The sequence below is a fragment of the Pollachius pollachius genome (genome assembly GCF_949987615.1).
Source record: "Pollachius pollachius genome assembly, chromosome: 4".
NCBI lineage: Eukaryota > Metazoa > Chordata > Actinopteri > Gadiformes > Gadidae > Pollachius > Pollachius pollachius.
The window spans coordinates 7,804,818-7,823,941 of NC_136937.1; the positions used below are offsets into that span (position 1 = coordinate 7,804,818).

General features: G+C 43.1%; 2 protein-coding genes across 2 annotated transcripts; both read right to left on the minus strand.

Moving 5' to 3' along the window:
* Positions 1–46: 46 nt before the first annotated feature.
* On the minus strand, positions 47–8,071 carry hpse (heparanase). The gene is made up of 12 exons (XM_079734062.1): positions 7,793–8,071; positions 7,254–7,402; positions 6,899–7,036; positions 6,527–6,700; positions 5,085–5,256; positions 4,651–4,698; positions 4,115–4,208; positions 3,843–3,949; positions 2,394–2,508; positions 2,047–2,180; positions 1,637–1,786; positions 47–1,339 (listed from the first exon to the last, which is right to left on the minus strand). The coding sequence occupies exons 1-12, from the start codon at positions 8,014–8,016 to the stop codon at positions 1,180–1,182; spliced, it is 1,665 nt and encodes a 554-aa protein (XP_079590188.1). The 5' UTR covers positions 8,017–8,071; the 3' UTR covers positions 47–1,179.
* A 576-nt stretch (positions 8,072–8,647) lies between these two features.
* helq (helicase, POLQ like) lies at positions 8,648–18,949 on the minus strand. Its single transcript, XM_079734042.1, has 18 exons — positions 18,402–18,949; positions 17,616–18,303; positions 17,313–17,491; positions 16,630–16,830; positions 16,126–16,198; positions 15,912–16,009; positions 15,469–15,567; positions 14,494–14,639; positions 13,549–13,788; positions 13,111–13,252; positions 12,588–12,692; positions 12,257–12,464; positions 11,593–11,750; positions 11,049–11,147; positions 10,340–10,513; positions 9,827–9,940; positions 9,279–9,413; positions 8,648–8,829 (listed from the first exon to the last, which is right to left on the minus strand). Exons 1-18 carry the CDS (start codon positions 18,591–18,593, stop codon positions 8,746–8,748), a joined length of 3,135 nt encoding a protein of 1,044 aa, XP_079590168.1. The 5' UTR covers positions 18,594–18,949; the 3' UTR covers positions 8,648–8,745.
* Positions 18,950–19,124: the final 175 nt, after the last annotated feature.

Sequence of the window (19,124 nt, forward strand, 5' to 3'; positions counted from 1 at the left end):
GTCACACCTCTGAATAAATGTGGTATTGAATTGAATGACCTCAGAATTCCATGGGAAACATTTTATTAAATCAATTCACATTTCAATACTTCCGATTGACCATCAAGTATAGGAACAAAATAAGACATATTTGTAGAAAACAACAAAATAACAATCCGGCGTCAAATAATATCCAGTTTTGAGAGTCAGTGCTAGCAGTGGTACAGGCATGGCCCTTTTTGTATTTTCATTTTCTTTTGTATTTACCGAGACGTACCACGCTGATTTGCGTTTCCACTACCAGTATAAACCAATGGGCCAGTGTGAGCCCAACCTACCTCCAAGTGGCCTGTGATGAACGCTGATTGCGGTTTGGAACGAGAGGTTATAGCTTCATTTGTATGAGTATAGACCCTTAAAAATCCAATAAACCACATTCTTTTTTATGAGACACATCGCCATGCACGAAGAGTTCTCACCTGCCAGAGTTTTTATTATTCGGGCGTTCCTATATAACTATATAAGCCTAATTAAAAGGGTAATAAAGGTTTAATAGAAGCACACCTTAGTGGCGTTAGTTTGACGATATTCTCTTGCAAAACTAAATAGCTTGTTGGCATAAGACAGATTTATTTCAGATTAGTCTTGGTCTAAAGGACATAGGACAATATTTCACACCATTACATCACTGATATTGAAATTCAACACATTTTCTTCCCTAATAACAAGGAAATCATGTTTCACTGAGTGAAATATGTATTAAACATTGTTGAAAGTGTATAAACAGGCCTAATCTGAAATAATGATTGGCTGTCAATGAGCTATTAATATGTTGAGGAAAGAAAATAGGGGGGTAATTGCACGTCAAACAGATTTAATCTTCGTAAATATCCCTATGTGGGCCGCTGTCCATCTGAAACCATTTAAATATATTAAATGTCTCTTAAATTAATCAATCCGATTTTATGGTGGGATATAAAAATAAATAGGCAATAAAAGTGTGTGTGTTGTTGTGCCAACGACTCAAGAAAAGTGCGTAATCTGTTGAAGACACACCTTTAAGCTGGAAGCCCGGTTGTAATGGAAATGCAAAACCCAACCCGCCGAGTGGAACCGTGCCGCAATGGGACAGTATATAGTAGTGGAAAAACGCCAGTAGTGTGTGTCCAGTGATGCACTTCCTACTTCGTCCAGCAGAGGTCACTGACAGGCTGCTGCTTCGGCCTCGGTAAAGACAAAGAAGGCCAAAGAGAATCCAGGAAGTAAGAGATGGTCCGCTGGGGGCAGGATGTTACCCTTCAGCTCGGGGAGAGTTTGGTCGTCTAACATCTGCAGCAGTTTCTCATTGAGCATCACAGACCTGTCAATCACAGAAATCAATCTTGTCTTAATCAGAGACATACATTTGAGAGGTCGCTTTTAGAGAAGACACAACTTGAGTAGAACTTCATAATTAGGTTAATTTCAATTTTATGATGACGTTTAAAAATGCTGACACATTATGCTCTGTTCCTCTGGCTGACTTCTGCAGAGGCAGAAGTCAATTATCAAAGGATGTGGCTGGGAAGTTTATCTGCCTGTCTGTCTGTGTGACTGCGTGCGCTGAGAATTTGACGCAATCTACTTAAGTTGTGCATGTGAAGGCGGGGAGGTGTACCTAGAGTAGAGTCCTGCCTCGTTTGGCTGGTCAGACTGCAGGACAAAGGCCTCCACTGTGCTGAGCCACAGCAGGGCAGGCAGAGTCAGCCTGGCTGGTCTAGCAGCCAGATTCATGGCCATCAGTGTGATGGCGCCTTTACTATAGCCTCTGGTGAGAGCAACATCAGAAAAATACATGATAAGGATGCATCTTTTCATATAGCGCTTTTGTTATTTATTTTGTTATATATTGTTGTTATATATATATATATCTATCTCAATACAAAGTCACTTAAAAACATAGACAGCAGTAGCAAAAGGGGGCCAGAGATGTGAGGAGGGCTAGATATTTAATGCAATTTTACAAATATGATACAAATCTAATGAATCAATTGCCACCTACAATTGACATGGGTTTGACATCTTTACCTGTTTCGGTTAGCACAGTGAAGATAAACACGCACTTTCTGCCTCGGGTTTTGGAGGCCAGCAAGAAGAAGTCTTTCAACCATCAGAACCTCAGGGCCAACAAGTCTTTTGTAGAGAAGCGACAGCCAATAGTCCTGAAGAGCGGGCACAAATAATGATTTGAATTTTGGAATAACACACACTTTTAGAAATAGGCTTCTTTTGAATCACACCCCTGATTCAACTTTTAAGATTTGTTCCGATTTTTTTTACAGTGTACCCTGCAGGTTTCTGTTGAAAGTGGACAGATAAAATGAAAGGATTAGAATAAAAGACTTCAGAGAGAACAGATCATGGACTGTGCTTACAGGAAGGGGGTCCAGGTTGTCGTCGACCAGGTGGTACGTTCCAGAACCGATCAACACCTGTCTGATAACAACGTCCAGACCCATTTTAGCAGCAAGTCCCAGCTTATCCAGCCACCTGCACGCACAGATTACTATAGTGTTACATACATACACAGACACGCACACATATACCATTCACAACCTAAACCACGCTCACCTTTATTTCTGCTTGTTTAAGATCAAGTGTTTCTTTTTTGCATTAAAGATAAATACAATTAATAAATATCCATTTTATTAAAACATTTGAATGCTGTTTGAAAATTTGTGAAAAATCCTTTTAGTACAAAGTTCAAAAGGGTGTTATTGTAATAGTGTCGCTTTGTTAACGCATACATTTATTCAGAACATGAATTAAAAAAGATCATCGATACCCAATATCTTTTTCTGCAGACTATAGACATTTCCCACTCTTAACTACACAATTAACACACATCTCCAGAGCTCTGCCTAGTTCCTCTGGTTGTCACGAGACCAGTTGGTCCAGGGCAATGACTTAATCTAATAACCAGGCCCGTACGGCCCCACAGCCCACATCATCCATGGAGGAGCCCGTCTCCCATGTGACCTGACCTTAGGCCTCCACCCGTTCCTCATCACGCGTATAAACAGGGCGGTACACCAAGGCTATTAGGCTCGAATACGCGTCTCTAAATGGAGCTGTTTGAATGTGAGATAAACTACTCGAAAGAATGTGAAATATTTACACATTAAACATTTGATCTGGATCAAGTATAATACTTATTCGTATTTTACATCTTAATCTATGTGGCTTTATTAAAAAATATTTTCAACCTCACTTTGTACTACAGCACTCACCGCATTTTCTGCAGGAAATGCATTTTCTAGTTATAATTGTTTGTGCTGTTACTAGAGAGGGATGGGATGTTTCTTTGATGAGCCAAAAGCTGATCATCACCCATTCATTAATATGCATGTCTTAATGAAAGATACCCTTCATTAATACATTCATTAATATGCATGAGTCCTGGGCAGCAACCAAAACAACCAAACTGGTCTCTCAACTCACACAAGCCTTACACGGGTCAACCAATCAGGTGTCTGGACTTGCAAGAACCTCAGCCATGGTACAACCAATCAGGTCTCTCCACTCACACAAACCTGATCTATGGGAACAACCAATCAGGTCTCTGCACTCACATGAACCTCCGGTGGGACAACCAATCAGGTATCTCCAACGACACAAGCCTCAGCCATAGGACAACCAATCAGGTCCATCCACTCACATGAACCCCCCTTTTGGACAACCAATCAGGTCTATCCACCCAAATGAACCCTGGTGGGACAACCAATCAGGTCTATCCACCCAAATGAACCCTGGTGGGACAACCAATCAGGTCTATCCACCCAAATGAACCCTGGTGGGACAACCAATCAGGTCTCTCCACTCACATGAATCCGGCTGCGAAGGCGTCTGACAGCCCCTCCGCTCCCCCCCCGTACGCTGAGCTGCTCTCCCCCAGCCAGCTCCTCATACCCGGGGACACGAGGTGGATGCTCTGTAGGGTCAGAGCCATCAGGAAAGTATAGTACAAATATTAACATTAATGGTTATAATAATAACTTTATTGGGCTCGCATTGATGTCAAAATCCTATATTAATCAATAAAAACACAAATCCCATTTTAATGCGCTACGATACAAGATTCAGTGTTTTAAATTACCTCCAGAACTTCGCTGATCTTCAGCCCTAGAGAGTCCAAAACCTGTGGGCTGATGAAGTCGGCTAGTGTTGCCTCTCTTCCATTCACATAGTAGCTGGAAAGAACCGAAAATATCAGTAACAAAAATAGCTTAGTGGATTTTTAACATTCGCAAGGGACTCGAAGGGACTTCAGATACATGTCATTAGGGTAAACTTGCTCAAGGATGCCTACAGGCGGACTCTGGACATTGGGAATCAAAGCCAGTACCCTTCGGCTGGGAATCGAACACCTTTGATTCCCAAAGGTGTTTGGAAATCAAACACCTGGGACTATCTTGCCCCAGGTGTTTGATTCTATTCTATCTTTGATTCTCGACTATCTTGCCCCTATAACCACTCACTGACGATATCCAAACAAAACTATGCCGATATCAAGCAGAAAATAACCTAACAATAACATAAAGCAAGACTATAGTATAATGTACTGTGAACTTAAAAGTAAACATCCGGAAAAATTGGGGACACACTCAGGATATGGGGTGAAAGACAACTTACTGGTGCCATGTGCACGCATTAATCGCCTGTGAGCCAGTAGTCAGAAACCTAGGAAACAAAACAACACCGTTGATGGTTGGACTTTCAGCACTATAGTAGTAAAGCTTTTGTTTGATTAAAACAGACAGTTTATTGATATCCCAAACCAAACTGGAATGACATGGTTCTACCATTCTAGCACTCACAAACAAGAAGTAGTCATGGGAATAAAAACAAGTGATTTATGTATTATTCAACTAATACAGGTGATTAAGACAGGTCATTTCAGAGTTTAAAATTCCAGTCTCTATTTGTGTTGTACTGATCCTGGGAGTTCACCTGGTGTGTCAAAAACACAACACGGGAACAGGTTAGGCTTGAATGCTTTTTTGGCACCGGTACCATCAGAAAGGGTTTAACTTATTAAAGGAGCTCTGCCTCTTTCCGTCTCTCACCCTTGCAGCAGGTCTTTCCGGTGGTCCCGCGGTTGGCTGATATCTGGGCCATACAGGCCCGTGTTGTGGTACAACTTGGAGTCTTGTAATATTTCTCTGAGATTTACAAAGTCCTCCCCTAGCTGGGACCCAGCTACGCGGATACCGGCCTTCTTCTCATAGCTGTTGGGTTCTGTTGGGAAAGAATGCAGGAATGAATTGCATTAACTGTACAAAGGGGATTTCTAAACCTTTCACGTTCGCCCTTTCACAAATGTATGTTGAGACCAGTGGTTTGGTGTCAAAAAAGCATCAACCAATAAACCTCCCACGGCCACCTCCTGCCAACGATGTTCTAGTTACACATTGAGAACAATAAAGATCACTTCCTTCCTCTATTACTCAATGGTGGGTCAGGGCGAGTTGACTTGCCGAACAAGGAACTGAAATATAAGCTTGTGGAAAGGTCGCAGAACAGCGCACCAGACCCGATGGACATTAGGATGGAAACAGGAAGATTGATCTATAAGAGCAAAACATTAGACATCTCACGTTTGAAACAAAAAGGTATCAAATCCCAAATCTCTACGATAAGGCCTATTGATTTGAGTAAAATGCCCACTACCCTGTCTCAAGTTTATTATTATTATTATTATTATTATTATTATTATTATTATTTTGGCCGATGTTGGGTGATTACAAAAACGCATCAATTGTATTATTAAACAATTCATTTTATGGAATAACTAATAATAACCATGACCCAGTTGAGAACTCTACTCCGGGCAATGTGTGTCCAGCACAAGAACACACACACCTTTAGTTAGTTTTATAGGCTACGTTGTAGAATTTGAGAGTCAAGTAGATGAGAATTCTACTCGTATGGTAATGTGTGTCCGACACAACAACACACATACTTATTGATAAGAATTTGATGGATTTGTTCAAAGAGCATAATATAGGCCTATGTGGCTTGTTGGATGGAACAATCTATTACAGCTGCAATGAAGGATTTGGTTTGACGTTCGCCATTCACCTTTTAGCTCATTGACCCTTTCGCGGGGTGTACTGTCGACGCAACAGTAGTCGCATGGTTGGGAGGTGGTGTCTTTTGTCCAACAAGACATTTTAAGTCTGACTGGGGCAGAACCTCATGGGAATCTGAGTTCATATGATCCATGCAAGAGGAACAGGAGAGTTTTCTTTGTGTTGCTGATGAGTACAATTGCTAAGTTCAAGTTCTTATTAACCATCCGGCGTGATGTCGGTAAGCCATGACAAGCCATTTCAGAATCGACCCATTGCTGATCTATGCATCATACATCTAGGTCGGTGGACAATCCTATTTCACAAACGGGTTAATTTTGAAATTACTTGTAATGACTCAAGATCGCGATAACGACGGACCAAGAGAGAAGTCCTGTCCTTCAGTAAAACATATTGAGGTTTTTTTTTGGTCATACCGTTGCCCAGCTCCCAGGAGATGCGGTACTGCTGGGACTCACAATACTTGATCAAGGACCGGGCATTGCTGCTGTTCCAGATGTTATTGGAGGTGCGCAGCAGGGCGTTCAGACCGAAGATGAGGTCCATGTCAGTGCAGTTGGCAAAGGAGGTCAGGAGGTCCACAGAGTACTCTGGAGAGACGGATGGAGGGGCAATTCTGGTGTAGTTGTATCAAAGCCATACTGTTGTTTAACTTTGGGCTACTTTAACAGCCAATTTAACAGTAACTTTTTCAGCCAGTAATCCAAACTAAGATTTTTCAAAAAACAATTCTAAACACACAGTTTCAAGAGAAAATATCTCTCTTCCTCTTCCATCCGGTGTCCTACCTGTGTACTTTGCCCGCCTTCGGTACTTCATCTGCAGATCCTCTTTTCGGAGTAGGGCTTGCTGTCGAATCCACTGCTTCTTCAACCTCGCCTCCAGTAGTGTAGGCAACTCCATCTTCTTACAACTATCTTCTGGTCCTATACAAAGAATGGGAATCAGAGTCATTAACCTGCAATGTGCACTTCTGTGTAAGCAAAGCATAAGGTAGTAAGATGGCGTTATTTATATTGCAACAGAAATTTTTTTTAGGGGAAATTGCGTTGCTTTAAAAAGCCAACCAATAGACAGCAGAGCCAGAATGAGAGACCACAGGTTATTTTGGAGTTAAAAACAGTTTTGTGTGTGATTATTCACCGGCACTCAAACCGGGTTTCTGTTGATCATAACCATGGGACCGCGTGAGGTACTTCTCTGGGTTGAACACCATGAAATCCTGCCTGGTCCCTCCGAATCTCAGATAGGACGGGGATAACGCTTTTGCCAGCGTCCTGAGTTTTGGGGACCTTAGCATTAAAAAGCAAGATAACGTGAATGAGATTTAATCCTTAGAGGGCTGTGCATTTGCTTTTCTAGATTTCCCAGGTCTGTAGAAGACAGAAGTTGCATTGAAAAGTGAGGAGGACCAGAACGAATTGACGTAATCACCGAAGACATGGACATAAGGTCCAGTTGTTTGATGTAAATACAGAGCATGTGGATGGCGCCTATATTGATGAGAGCACAGCTCAAAGTTCACACTAACCTCCACTGTATGTTGTCATTCAGCTTTGGAATTAAATTTGAATAATCATCAGCCAATATGAACTTCAGCCTCAGAAAAAAATCTAAGTAAATCTATAACGAAATGTTCCCGTTACTGATTCATTCGAAAGGGCATTAAACTGAAACCTTACCCCAGCATGTACATGAACTTTTCCTCGGCCATAAGGCTGGAATCGATAGCCACGGACAGAAAGCGCTCGTCCACCTCCCGGACCAACCGAGACAGATCCACGGTCAGACCAACCTCCAGGGAACGGACACCCGTCCCGAAGGCCTCGTGATCTGCTACATCGTGGGACCCTCGAGCCGGCCATAGTTGTACACTTACAACCAGTATCACAACAAGCGATATCATGACTCGCTGAATACATCCGACATAGGTCGTTGGACTCCAACTTCCTGGACTGTGAGACAACAGGATAGTGGAGCACCAGCAGCATGGATCTAAGGGCGGGCAAGGACGACCTGATTGTTGTGTAGGGGCGTGTTTTACATGTGCTGGGGCCCCATGATCTCGCCGAGACACAAAAAGACTACATGGGACTAGAAGGTGTAGATTCAACGTTGACAGATATGGATTGAAGGAAAGTTACGATTATACATTGTGTGTTTTTGTTTCTGTTTGTCACATCTATAGATGCAGGTGTCGCTTACTCAGTAAGGGAGGTACGTGACAGGAATCGGATACACCATGACCGCATCTCGACTCTTCACACCCTTCTGCTAGAAATACAGCACATTCATATCCTGAGCTACTTGTGTTTCTATGTTCCTTTTTATATATATATATATATATATATATATATATATATATATATATATATATATATATATATATATATATATATATATATATATATATATATATATATATATATATATATATATATATAGATAACAGATAAAACAAACGAATAACTTCACTTAAAACACAATTCTCAACATTGTTATTTTAATCAAATGTTTTCTTTCAAGTGGCAAAAAAACGATTATTTCACATAAATAGGACAACACATTTCAATGATTGTGTCATTATTCTTATAAACATTTAAAACATAAATAAATTCGGTGGACTTGTTCAGTGTCACGCCACGGGTAAATCCAGAGGCAGCATCAGCAGCTCATCCACCTCCTCCTGCAGAGCCGAAGCCTTGTCGTTCAACAGCATCTGGGAAACATCACGATTGTGTTTCAGAAAAAATCAATATAAATATTTAATAATTATAGATTAGACAGTGAAGTCAACAGGAAAGTAGGTTGCAAGAAATGTAAAGGCATTTCGCATAAGACCACACGCGGGAAGTGAACCTGCATGGCATTTAGTTAACATGGTTTGCCTACTATCTGCCCCCACCTACCATACATTTCTTTGTTGAACTTTGATTGTAAAACAGGAAATAATTTCAAACGCAGGGAATTCATATCCACATTATATAATAAATAATACCAGTAGATCAACAAAATAATGAAAGCAGATGTAACCGAATAAATGCCCCTGTGTTGAAGCCATATAGTCTTACATACCCTAAGTGCATACATTCATAGCATGGTGGTCTCGGGTGGGAATGGAACCCCTCTCCCTGGCTAGAGTTAAGGCCTGGCTCTACCGGTGCTTACCTTGGCGGAGGCAACCATCATAGTGGCCTGCTTCTTGTTCAGGTTCTCCACGGCGTTGGAGAGGGTGTTGGGGTCGGCGTTGGCCAGGTGAGACAGCGTCTTGTAGCCCGCATTGAACAGCTGCTTTGCCCTGTACTGTGACACGCAGGAACATATGGGGACGGTGTTAAATACATTACTTAGACTGTTTTTTTTTATCCAATCCGTCTACGGGTCGTTCTGACCGAGCCACCTGATTGGTCCATTGACTTGACCATCAGGAAGTGATCAAACTAGCATGACAACACACCTAGCCGCGCTCAAAGGAAAGGCTGTTCTGTCGCACAATCCCAAGTGTAATGTCAATATGGGGTCGATTTGTAACTGCTTGTAATGCCTGAATAAATACCCTGGGCTGCTGATAAAAAAGAGGCCCCTTAACGCCATGAGATTGCAAACGTTCACTCAATGGATTGGGTCCCCTTAACATAAAGAGATCGCATATGACTAAATGTGTAGGGGGCCCTTCACATCACGAGAGCGCACGCGTTCCCTTCGATGTTGCTGACCTCCAGGACCCCGGCCACCTCCATCAGTGGGACCAGCTCTGCTGTGACGCAGTAGCTCAGACGCTTGGACAGCTCGGCCAGCAGGGACTTGAACGGCCAGAACTCCTCAAACTCCTGGTCACAGGGTGGAAAATCACAAAATATCCGATGGATTGCTTCAGCTCATTCATAACGATGTTTTACCTTTGTTTACATTTTAACCTCACGGGATATTTCACAATATGTAAAAAAATATATATACGCCAAGGAATGTATATTTGTATGTTTTATTAGATAGTAGTTCAATATTGTTCGGATTAATCTCGTGTTGATTCTGTTTAAATGCACGAGAATTATTATACTCATTACACTATACGTATTCTAAACGCCTTCCCCAGGACTCTTATTGGGCAGTAGGACCACATGTCATACCGCACACACTGTCAACAAATAAAAACACTCCCTTTGACCTCGACCACACCCCTCATCGGGACGACACCAAGTCGCCACGGCGACGGGTCGCCGCGCCCCTACCTCGGTGAAGTGCAGCACGCAGGCGCAGAAGGCCGAGGAGGAGCTGAGCAGGCTCTGGATGAAGCCGCGGCTCAGAGAGAACCGCTCGGCCACGCTCCACAGGTTGGTCTCCTTCAGCAGGGTGTAGAGCACCAGGGCCAGGTACAGCCGGTGCACCGACGCCATGTTCACGCTCTGGAGCAGGGGGGAGAGCCCGTCGGTGAGCCGACGAGGAGTCGACCTTGCATGCGGGTGACCCCGCATGTAGGTGACCCCACATGTAGGTGACACAACGTGTGGGTGACACGATCGTTGGATCAAACATTGGATCTCAAATGAGCTTGATTCGAAGAAGAGAATGCTATGACAAGAGCTTACCCAAGGCCCTTATCCACACTATGCCGGAACCATGTGTAAAAGCATCTTTTTTGGGGGGCTTTTGTATACTAAGCTCAAAGTTCAACACTAGGCAAACAAAATGCTGATTTTTTAATCAGGCCTACTCTATAAACAGCCTGAGATATTTGAGGTTAAGAACATATAAAAGCTTCAAGAATCCTGAAACATGAGAAAATGTGTCAGGACTCACTGATTATATTAAAGAACATACACTGTCAATAACAGTTCATTGAAGCGACATGGAACATGACTTGGATACGCTGTTTGAAGTAGAGCAGAGCTAGATTAATTTCCATGCTGCTATCTGAAATATGCTCTCTTTCCCTCTCACCTTTTTCACCGTCTGGCCGGCAGCCTTCCTGGCCACAAAACTCTCAGGCACCCCGACCGTTGCCGACATCTTCTGCTCTGAAGCAGACAACAGGCTGAACTGAAACAGGCCAGCACACAACACAGGGTTTTCAGCGTGTAACAGGACAGTGTCGAGGTCCACCGAGTGTTCCACTACCAGGCCTGCGGTTCTGGGTTCCACACAGAACATGATGTCAAACAGTAAGTGTTGGTACGTGTTTACGTGGATGTGCTCAGTCAAAGCATAAAGGAGGTAAAACCACCACAGTGGAGGATGTAAGAGGTCATTACATTAATAAATTAACATCATTACTAAAGATTTTATTCCGTAACTATCTGCAAATATATACGCTGATATGGGCCGATAAAATTGCAAAAATAACATAAATCTGTCAGGTTCCACAATTCACGATAGTCGCTTTGGGTAAAAGTGTCTTCTCGATCACTCCATGTGAATGCTATATTAAACGTGTGCAGAGTAACTCCCCACCAGCGGCCCACAGAGACCTTCACACCAGCCCTACCTGTCTGAAGAAGGCCATCCAGTCGGGCTTGCACTGGGCGATCATGTCATATGGCGTGACCAGGTAGAGGAGGTGCAGGTGGCTGTTGAGCATCAGGCTCTCCAGGCCTTTGGACAAGTCCTTGTAGAGCACGTCACACTTGGTCAGGTCCACCGAGCCTGGGGAAGATCCGCGGATTCAAACGATAAGTTACCTCCTTCATCTCCATTGTTCAGTTAAAAACGTTTCCATTTCGGTCTCAACAAGTGGTGACGAACATTTCAGTGTTATTTTGTGAGGAGTTGTTAAATCAATTGCGAGTATATAAGACTTTTATCCACAGCTCCTACACTGCCCTGTGTTCATGCATGCTAATAATGAATAGCACCAGTGGGACTCTCACCTCTCACCTGCAGAGTGGATGACTATATCAAAGTCTTGTAGAAGAAAATACATTCCTGCATTTTCTTTTTCAGTACGATGCAGAAATACAGAAATCGTTCTCATTGGCTGGACGACATGTTTTGTCCTCCGTGCCCTAGTCCCCATTCCAACGTCATCTAAACAAAACCTAAACAAATGACTCCTACTAAACGGATCCAGGGCTCCGCTGGCCAGATCCAAAGGCTCGACGACTTGGCTGTGTGTTAAAGTAGCACGACGCTCGGTGTGACTCTCGACTCACTCTTGTACGTGGCCCGGCCCAGCGGCGTGATCTCCAAGGCGTCCCCCTGGCAGCCCTGGGTCACGCTGATGAGGTTCATCCCCTGGAGGAGGACCAGGCTGTCCTGCACCCGGTCCCACAGGCTGCGCTCGGCACACAGCCGCTCCTGCTGGACGCACAGCAGGGTGCTCGACATGAAGGCCTTCACCTGCTCCAGGGTGGTGGTCATCTGCGCGGAGAACGAGGAACCACTCAAACGCAAGCCATCATCAGGGGATCGGCGGCGATAATATCTTTGACTTTAGTAACTGTATTTGTTGTGGAAATGCGAAAAATATACAAAGGTCCTTGCCTTTAGTCCAATGATTGACAGGATGAGACTTAGGACACCCTTGCCTTCGTTGTGTGTGAGGTTGCTGTAGCAGGTTTCCATCGGGGCAGAGACAAGCTTTTTAGCCTAAAACAAACAAATTATATCACTTGAGTGGCCAATATTAACAAAAGACTGCTGTAACGGTAGCTCAACATCATAAGTTTTAATAATAATAAACGGAATGATAACCATAACAAATTGTATTATTCAGAATAAATTATTAATAATACATTGCACTTAAATAGCCATTTTACACCAGGCAATTAAAGTGCTTTTATCGTTTTTGTATGTGTGTGTGCGTGCGTGGGTGCGTGCGTGCGTGGGTGCGTGCGTGCGTGCGTGGCGATCCAGAACATTGGCAGCTCCCAGTTGGGACACGGACATCCATTCAGATTGTGCTAGGCTTTTGCTACATCACCATTTTCAATTGAACAGCTGATTCTAAATAACGGCTGAATAGAGTGGTTGTTCCGTTAGCCCTGGGTGCGCTAGAGGTAGTCACCAGGATGGTGTCCTTGTCCTGTAGAATGAGGATGCTCTCCCCCACGGTGTCGATGCCGGCCCGCCCAGCCCGGCCCACCATCTGCTTGTACTGGCTCCTCTTGAGGAAGTCTGCCGCCACGTAGGGAGACCGCAGGATCACTCTGAGTGGGGACCAACGCGCATAGACCGGCATCAGAGGACCGGACTCTTACCTCAATCATGGTTTATGAATTCATGATGATTTTTCAATATATATTCAATTTATATTTTATAGTCACAAATGAATAATGCTGAATATCCATTCTATCTTTTTTTTGTCATATTTCAAGAATTTCTCAAAAAATACATTATCCTGAATTACGATTTTTTACTATGCAAAAAAAAAATCTCTATATAATGTCATCATAATTCCCATTGAATCCCCCTCCCCCTCCCCCTCCCCCTCCCTCCCCCATACCTGCGGGCGGGCAGGTTGATGCCGGCGGCCAGGGTGGAGGTGCAGGCCAGCAGGCAGAGCACCCCGCTGGAGTAGGCGTCCTCCACCAGCCTGCGCTCGGCGCCGGTCAGCCCGCCGTGGTGGTAGGCCAGGCCGTAGGGGATGAGCTTCCGGAGCACGGGGCACACCATGCCGCTCCCGCTGGCCTTCAGCTCCCGCAGCAACACGCCCTTCTCCTTCTCCTTCAGCACCAGGAACTCCCTGTGGGAGGAGTGAGACTCACCGATAACGTCGCGTGTAAACATTTGAAAACGAAAGCTGAATGTGCGGTCGCACCCGTTGCAGGTCAAAGTTTGTCACAGGGAAAGTTTGATAAGAAGGAAATAGGTCTGAATGAGATTTGATTGACAATGTTTGATATGAAGACAAAAGGCCATGAGTAGGAAAAGGATTTACGAGAGCAGCTGTGTTTAAGCTGTGGAGCCGCCAGTGTGTCTGTGTAGTTATTTGTTCTATCAACACCCAAAATGTAAAATACTTTTACATTTTTTTTATGATATATTGCAATGTTCAAATAGCTATCTGAATTTAGAGCATACCCTATTCGCATGAGCAACCAAGGAACATGTACGCACAGAAACACACAATTGTTCTGCGCTTCACTTCAGTTTCATTTTCCGCTCAATTGCACTTAATGGTTCTGTGGTAAGACTTGAAAGTTGTAAAGAGAGAGAGTGCAGAATAAAGCGGTAGAGGGAAACATTCTGAACCTAAACAACCAAAGAACATCCTCTGCCTCATTTTCTCCGCCACTGAGAAGTGCTGTGTTTCCCGCCCCTGTGATTGACAAGCTAGCTGAATCCTCAGAACCAATCATGGAATTCAATTCTTCATCTTCATTTTCAAATGACTTCTTCATTCAATTTCCAAATTACTCAATTAACATCTCTTGAACCTTTAACTTACTCTTTCAGATATTTGCAGATCATCCCTGCTACATTTTCACAGTTCTTCTGGGTGGGACAGAAGACGAGGCAGGAGTAGGCGGGAATGACCTCCGTTACCAAGGCGATGATGTGGTCCGGGTCCATCTGCTGCATGCTGCTGGAATACTGAGGAATCACACACCTTAATGAATTCATCCATTCATAACCGTTAAGAGGCACAGGTTAGTCCATAGCAGCCTCTCCAGTTCAAAGTTAAACCAAAGCAGCCTCTCCTGGCCAGAGTTAGCATAAAGCAGCCTATCCTGGCCAGAGATAGCATAAAGCAGTCTATCCTGGCCAGAGATAGCCTATAGAGACATCTATTGGTCAGAGATATCATATAGCAGCCTCTCCTGGCTTGAGTTAGCCTATAGAAGCCTCTCCTGGCTTGAGTAAACACACATAAGCCTTTCCTGGCTTAAGTTATCCTACAGCAGCCTCTCCTGGCTTGAGTTTTCCTATAGCAGCCTCTACACGCTTGAGTTATCCTATGGCAGCCTCTACTGGTTTAAGTTATTCATAGCAGCCTCTACTGGCTTGAGTTATCCTACAGCAGCCTCTCCTGTTCAAAGTTAGACTAAAGCAGCCACTACTGGCCTGAGTTATCCTAAAGCAGCCTCTCCGGGCTTGAGTCAGCCTATAGCAGCCTCTGCTGGCTTGATTTAGCCTTCAGCAGTCTCTGCCGGCTTGAGTCAACCTTTCGATTGTTATGTTAGGGAACAGTTTGACAAAGCACACAGGCTGAAAAGACTTGACACCAATGTCCCATGCTTTTACGGCCTGATGGAGCCACAGTAGTCTTGTGACCCAGGTTTTCTGTGGTATGTCCGGAACCAGAAATCTAAACCAACGGGGGAAAGAATTGACAGACGTAGAAAATACAGTGTGCTCATGAGGAACAAGAGTCAGTGTCTGACCTGTTCTACACAAGTTCAACTAAATGAGTATTGATTACCTTAAAGTTAAGAAGACGGGAGAACTTAAAACAGTCCTCTTCTTTGGGGGCCACCTCGTAGATGGTGTTGCTCAGCTTAACGTACTCACTCAGCTGGACCTGTGGACCTCCGACAGCATCACAACACCAAACTGACTCGTCACATGCATTCAAGTATAGGTCTCCACGTTATATTGTATGGAAAAATCGAGTCATGTCCATTAAATAAAATAATAAGGATCTTGATTCCACTGCAGCTTAACTGAATAAAAACTAACAACTAACCATCTTGAGATTTCCTCAGTAAGAGAGACAAATGTGAAGATGACACTGCTGCAGTCATTATATTTTTTAGCGCTCATAACGTTATTATAATTATTATTATTATTATATTTAAAACACAGCCAGGCCCTATAGCGGTCTTTTATTAACTACATTTGAGAGCAAAGACTAAAATGACATACAGGCCTGAAGTCATTGGTGTAATTCTCCGCTCTCAAAAACTTCTGAATGTCTTTAATATTCCCCAGGGTGGCACTCATCCCAATAATCTGGGTTGTTTCTGGAATGAGGGAACAATAAAACAGAAACAATAAGGAAAAAGAGTCATTTAGTTTCATTAACCTTTCACAAAAGCCATTAGAAACTATACCAAAGGACAATTGTTTTTACACTTACTACTCATGTATAAGACTTTAGCCAGGGTCATCTCAATGATGGGACCTCTGCTGCCATCTCCCAACATGTGAAGCTGCGAACAAAAAATGCCAAAAGATAAGATTAAATAGGAGAAGTACTGAACAATAAAGTAATCAACGTATGTATGTGAAGAAAAACATGCAAAAAAAACTACAAATAACACATCTATCTACACCTTATGATATGAAAAGTAGAAACTTAACGCGAAAGCATAATGTTAAACTACACATTATTACTAAAGTACTAAATAAACAAAATGAATAAAATCAACAACATGTTAAGCTCCTTAATGAAATGCAAAGCAAACCCAGAAAGTACACCTAATCTACAATGTTGGTAACGAATAAATAACCAATGTTTTAAACCGCATACTGAAATCGAATGCAAACTCAGACGGTACATGTAAACATTATCGGTTGTAATATATATAACAGCACATGACTGCCTTAAAGTTAAAGAGAAGTAAATGAATACTCCACCCACCTCATCCACGACCACCATGCCCAGGTTGTCCAGCCTGTCGTTCTCTATCAGAGAGTTGACCAGGCTGTGGCCCTTCTCTATGGTAGCGATGTACAGAGAATTCTTGTTCCGCCGCTTCACTGGGGGGAACCGTCCCTTGCTGCCAGCATACTCCTCAACCATGAAGTCCAGCTCCAGACCAAATCCTGCTAACCCACGCACCTGCACAAAGTGAGGGAGGGAATAAATGTAGATTAATGTATGCAGAGGCGGTATAGTCTACGATAGTCTGAAGGCTTGACACATCTGTCACATCGGTCGCAGGAGATTTACTTATGATTTAAAGATATTTGATGGTATTTGTGTTTACAAAATACATGAAAAGATTTGAAAGATCTACTAAAGGCCAAATATATACAAACATACTGCTTAATGATATACTTGGAAGTGGAAGACTTAGAAAGCTCTGTTGTTAAGAGTTAAAACAAGTCCAGAAAGGATGGGAACCCACTGGTTCAGTGTTAAGAGTTTAAATCTCAGCCAGGAAATTCTGAGCAAGAGGATCAAGGTGGACATTATGAAAATGTATTTAAAAAAGTACTGTAGGTCACTTTGGATTAGTCTCTATTAGTAAATAGTAATGTAGGGAAGCAATGATGCTAAAGTTATATTGCACACGAATATCCCCAGAAGGGGCCTTTTACCTTCTCTTGCACCAGTGATATGTAGGGTAAGATGAACAGGCAGTCCTTCTTCCTGCACAGCAGCTCCTTCAGGATGAGGACCTCAGCAACAAGAGTCTTCCCTCCGCTGGTAGGCAGAGAGTAGATCAGGTTCCTTCTCTCACGAACACAGTCAAGGTTCAAACACGTCTTCTGCCAGTCTGAAATGTGGAAAAAAAAACATTAAAAAAAACAATGACCATCTTTCAGTTGTTTTTGTAAATTTCTGCCTACAAGAACCTTTGAATGATGAGTTGAAATAAAAAGAAAACACATATAAATCACCATATAAGTCGTTTATTCCTCGCAGTTTGTATATCAGTTCCTTCACTTTGGTGGGAAGACCAAAGAAGGGTCCGAGGTCTGTCGTCACCGTGCATAGCGTTTCCATGGCCTGCATGGCAACACTGATTTCCTCAGAGACCACAGCCTCCTTCAGCACCTTTGTACGTGAGACATTGGATGGAGCCCCGGCGTTACTCAACATCGCCCTCTTCAGGTGATCTGTCATACTGCGCCTGGCTTTAGAAAACCCAGCAGAAGTTTGTCCTTCTGTAGTATTTGTACCCCCCATCTTAGTTCTGTATTCACTGGTCCTCTCCTTGGTCCTCAAAGGTGTAGATGTTTTGTCTTCTTGTAAAATATCGCTAGTCCTCAGATCTTCTCCTTCAATGTCAAGCTGTTGGGCTGCTGGTAGGTCCCCAAAGGACTCGTCTTTAAAGATGTCTAGGATGGAGTCGGTGAGATGGTCATCGCTGGGCCTCTGTAAATCTGTGTTTTTCAAAGAACGCAGCTCTGTGAATCCTCTCTGTGGCTGGTCCACTGGTTTGTTGTCCACTGGTTTCCTGTCTACAGCCTGGGGAGGGTCTTTTGTTCTTGCTGTTTGTTCCACGCTGTCAAGTTTAGCCATGAGAGAGCTGTCCCCCAAAATACTGTCATAATCTCCAAATAAGTCTTCATTGTCACTGCAAAACTGACGAGAATATCGAAGAGTTATTGAATGGAAAGTATAGTGGTTAAAAAAAAAAAAGGACATCAGTACATGACGTATGTTTATCCTGTTTATCTTACCTCAGTAGGAATTTGATCGTCCATTAAGCCGTTTAGTATCCCCTTGTCTCTACCAGTTCTCTTTTTCCTGGCAGGTGTCATATGGCTTCTAAGACTGTCTCTTGGCCTCTTCCTCGTCGACACCCTTTTGACTTTTAGCTGTTGTTGTTGCTCAGCATTCATTGTTAATGCCTTGATACAGAAACTATCCATCAGAGAAATACATCTTCAATAGATTCAGCTTCCGACATGTCAAATAACGCTTTTCAAAGAGAACTCTCCAGTGGGCTGAATGAGGCTTTGTTTAGACATCCACAATTCACTCCTTCAATGCTATATACAAACATGACTATAAAGGACAGTTTGATGGCTAGATGGGTTAGTTTACAAGGATGCTGTAAACACACACATCAAAACACAACGCTAACCGTAACTACAACCAGTTAAGATCAATCAAAAGCTCTGTTCGGACACCTGTGATGGTCAGTCTTTTGAGAAATAAGCAGCATATTTGACGTTTGACAGTTTAAACATAAAGACTCGTAAATGATTTCCATCTGATTCTGTAGTGTTTGAAAAGCTAACCAAACAGGAGGATACCTTCATCACGTCACTTCCGTTGACATTTTCTTGAGGAGACCCCCTTTTTTTATTTGATACATTAATTTAACGTCACAATTCTGAAAATTAACAAATTCATCTTAAATAACGCAAAGATTAAAAGTAGAAAATAATCAAGCAATT

Bases quoted from the DNA above. Each gene is read 5' to 3' on its own strand.
- hpse (XM_079734062.1), bottom strand. From the start codon at position 8,016: ATGATATCGCTTGTTGTGATACTGGTTGTAAGTGTACAACTATGGCCG. The intron at 7,403-7,792 runs GTAAGGTTTCAG...TTTAATGCTAAG, and splicing joins AAGTTCATGTACATGCTGGG to GTCCCCAAAACTCAGGACGC. The intron at 3,950-4,114 runs GTAATTTAAAAC...CTGACCCTACAG, and splicing joins AGATCAGCGAAGTTCTGGAG to AGCATCCACCTCGTGTCCCC.
- helq (XM_079734042.1), bottom strand. From the start codon at position 18,593: ATGGATAGTTTCTGTATCAAGGCATTAACAATGAATGCTGAGCAACAA. The intron at 16,199-16,629 runs GTGGGTGGAGTA...TTTTGTTCGCAG, and splicing joins GCATGGTGGTCGTGGATGAG to CTTCACATGTTGGGAGATGG. The intron at 11,751-12,256 runs GTGAGTCGAGAG...GATCTTCCCCAG, and splicing joins GGGCCGGGCCACGTACAAGA to GCTCGGTGGACCTGACCAAG.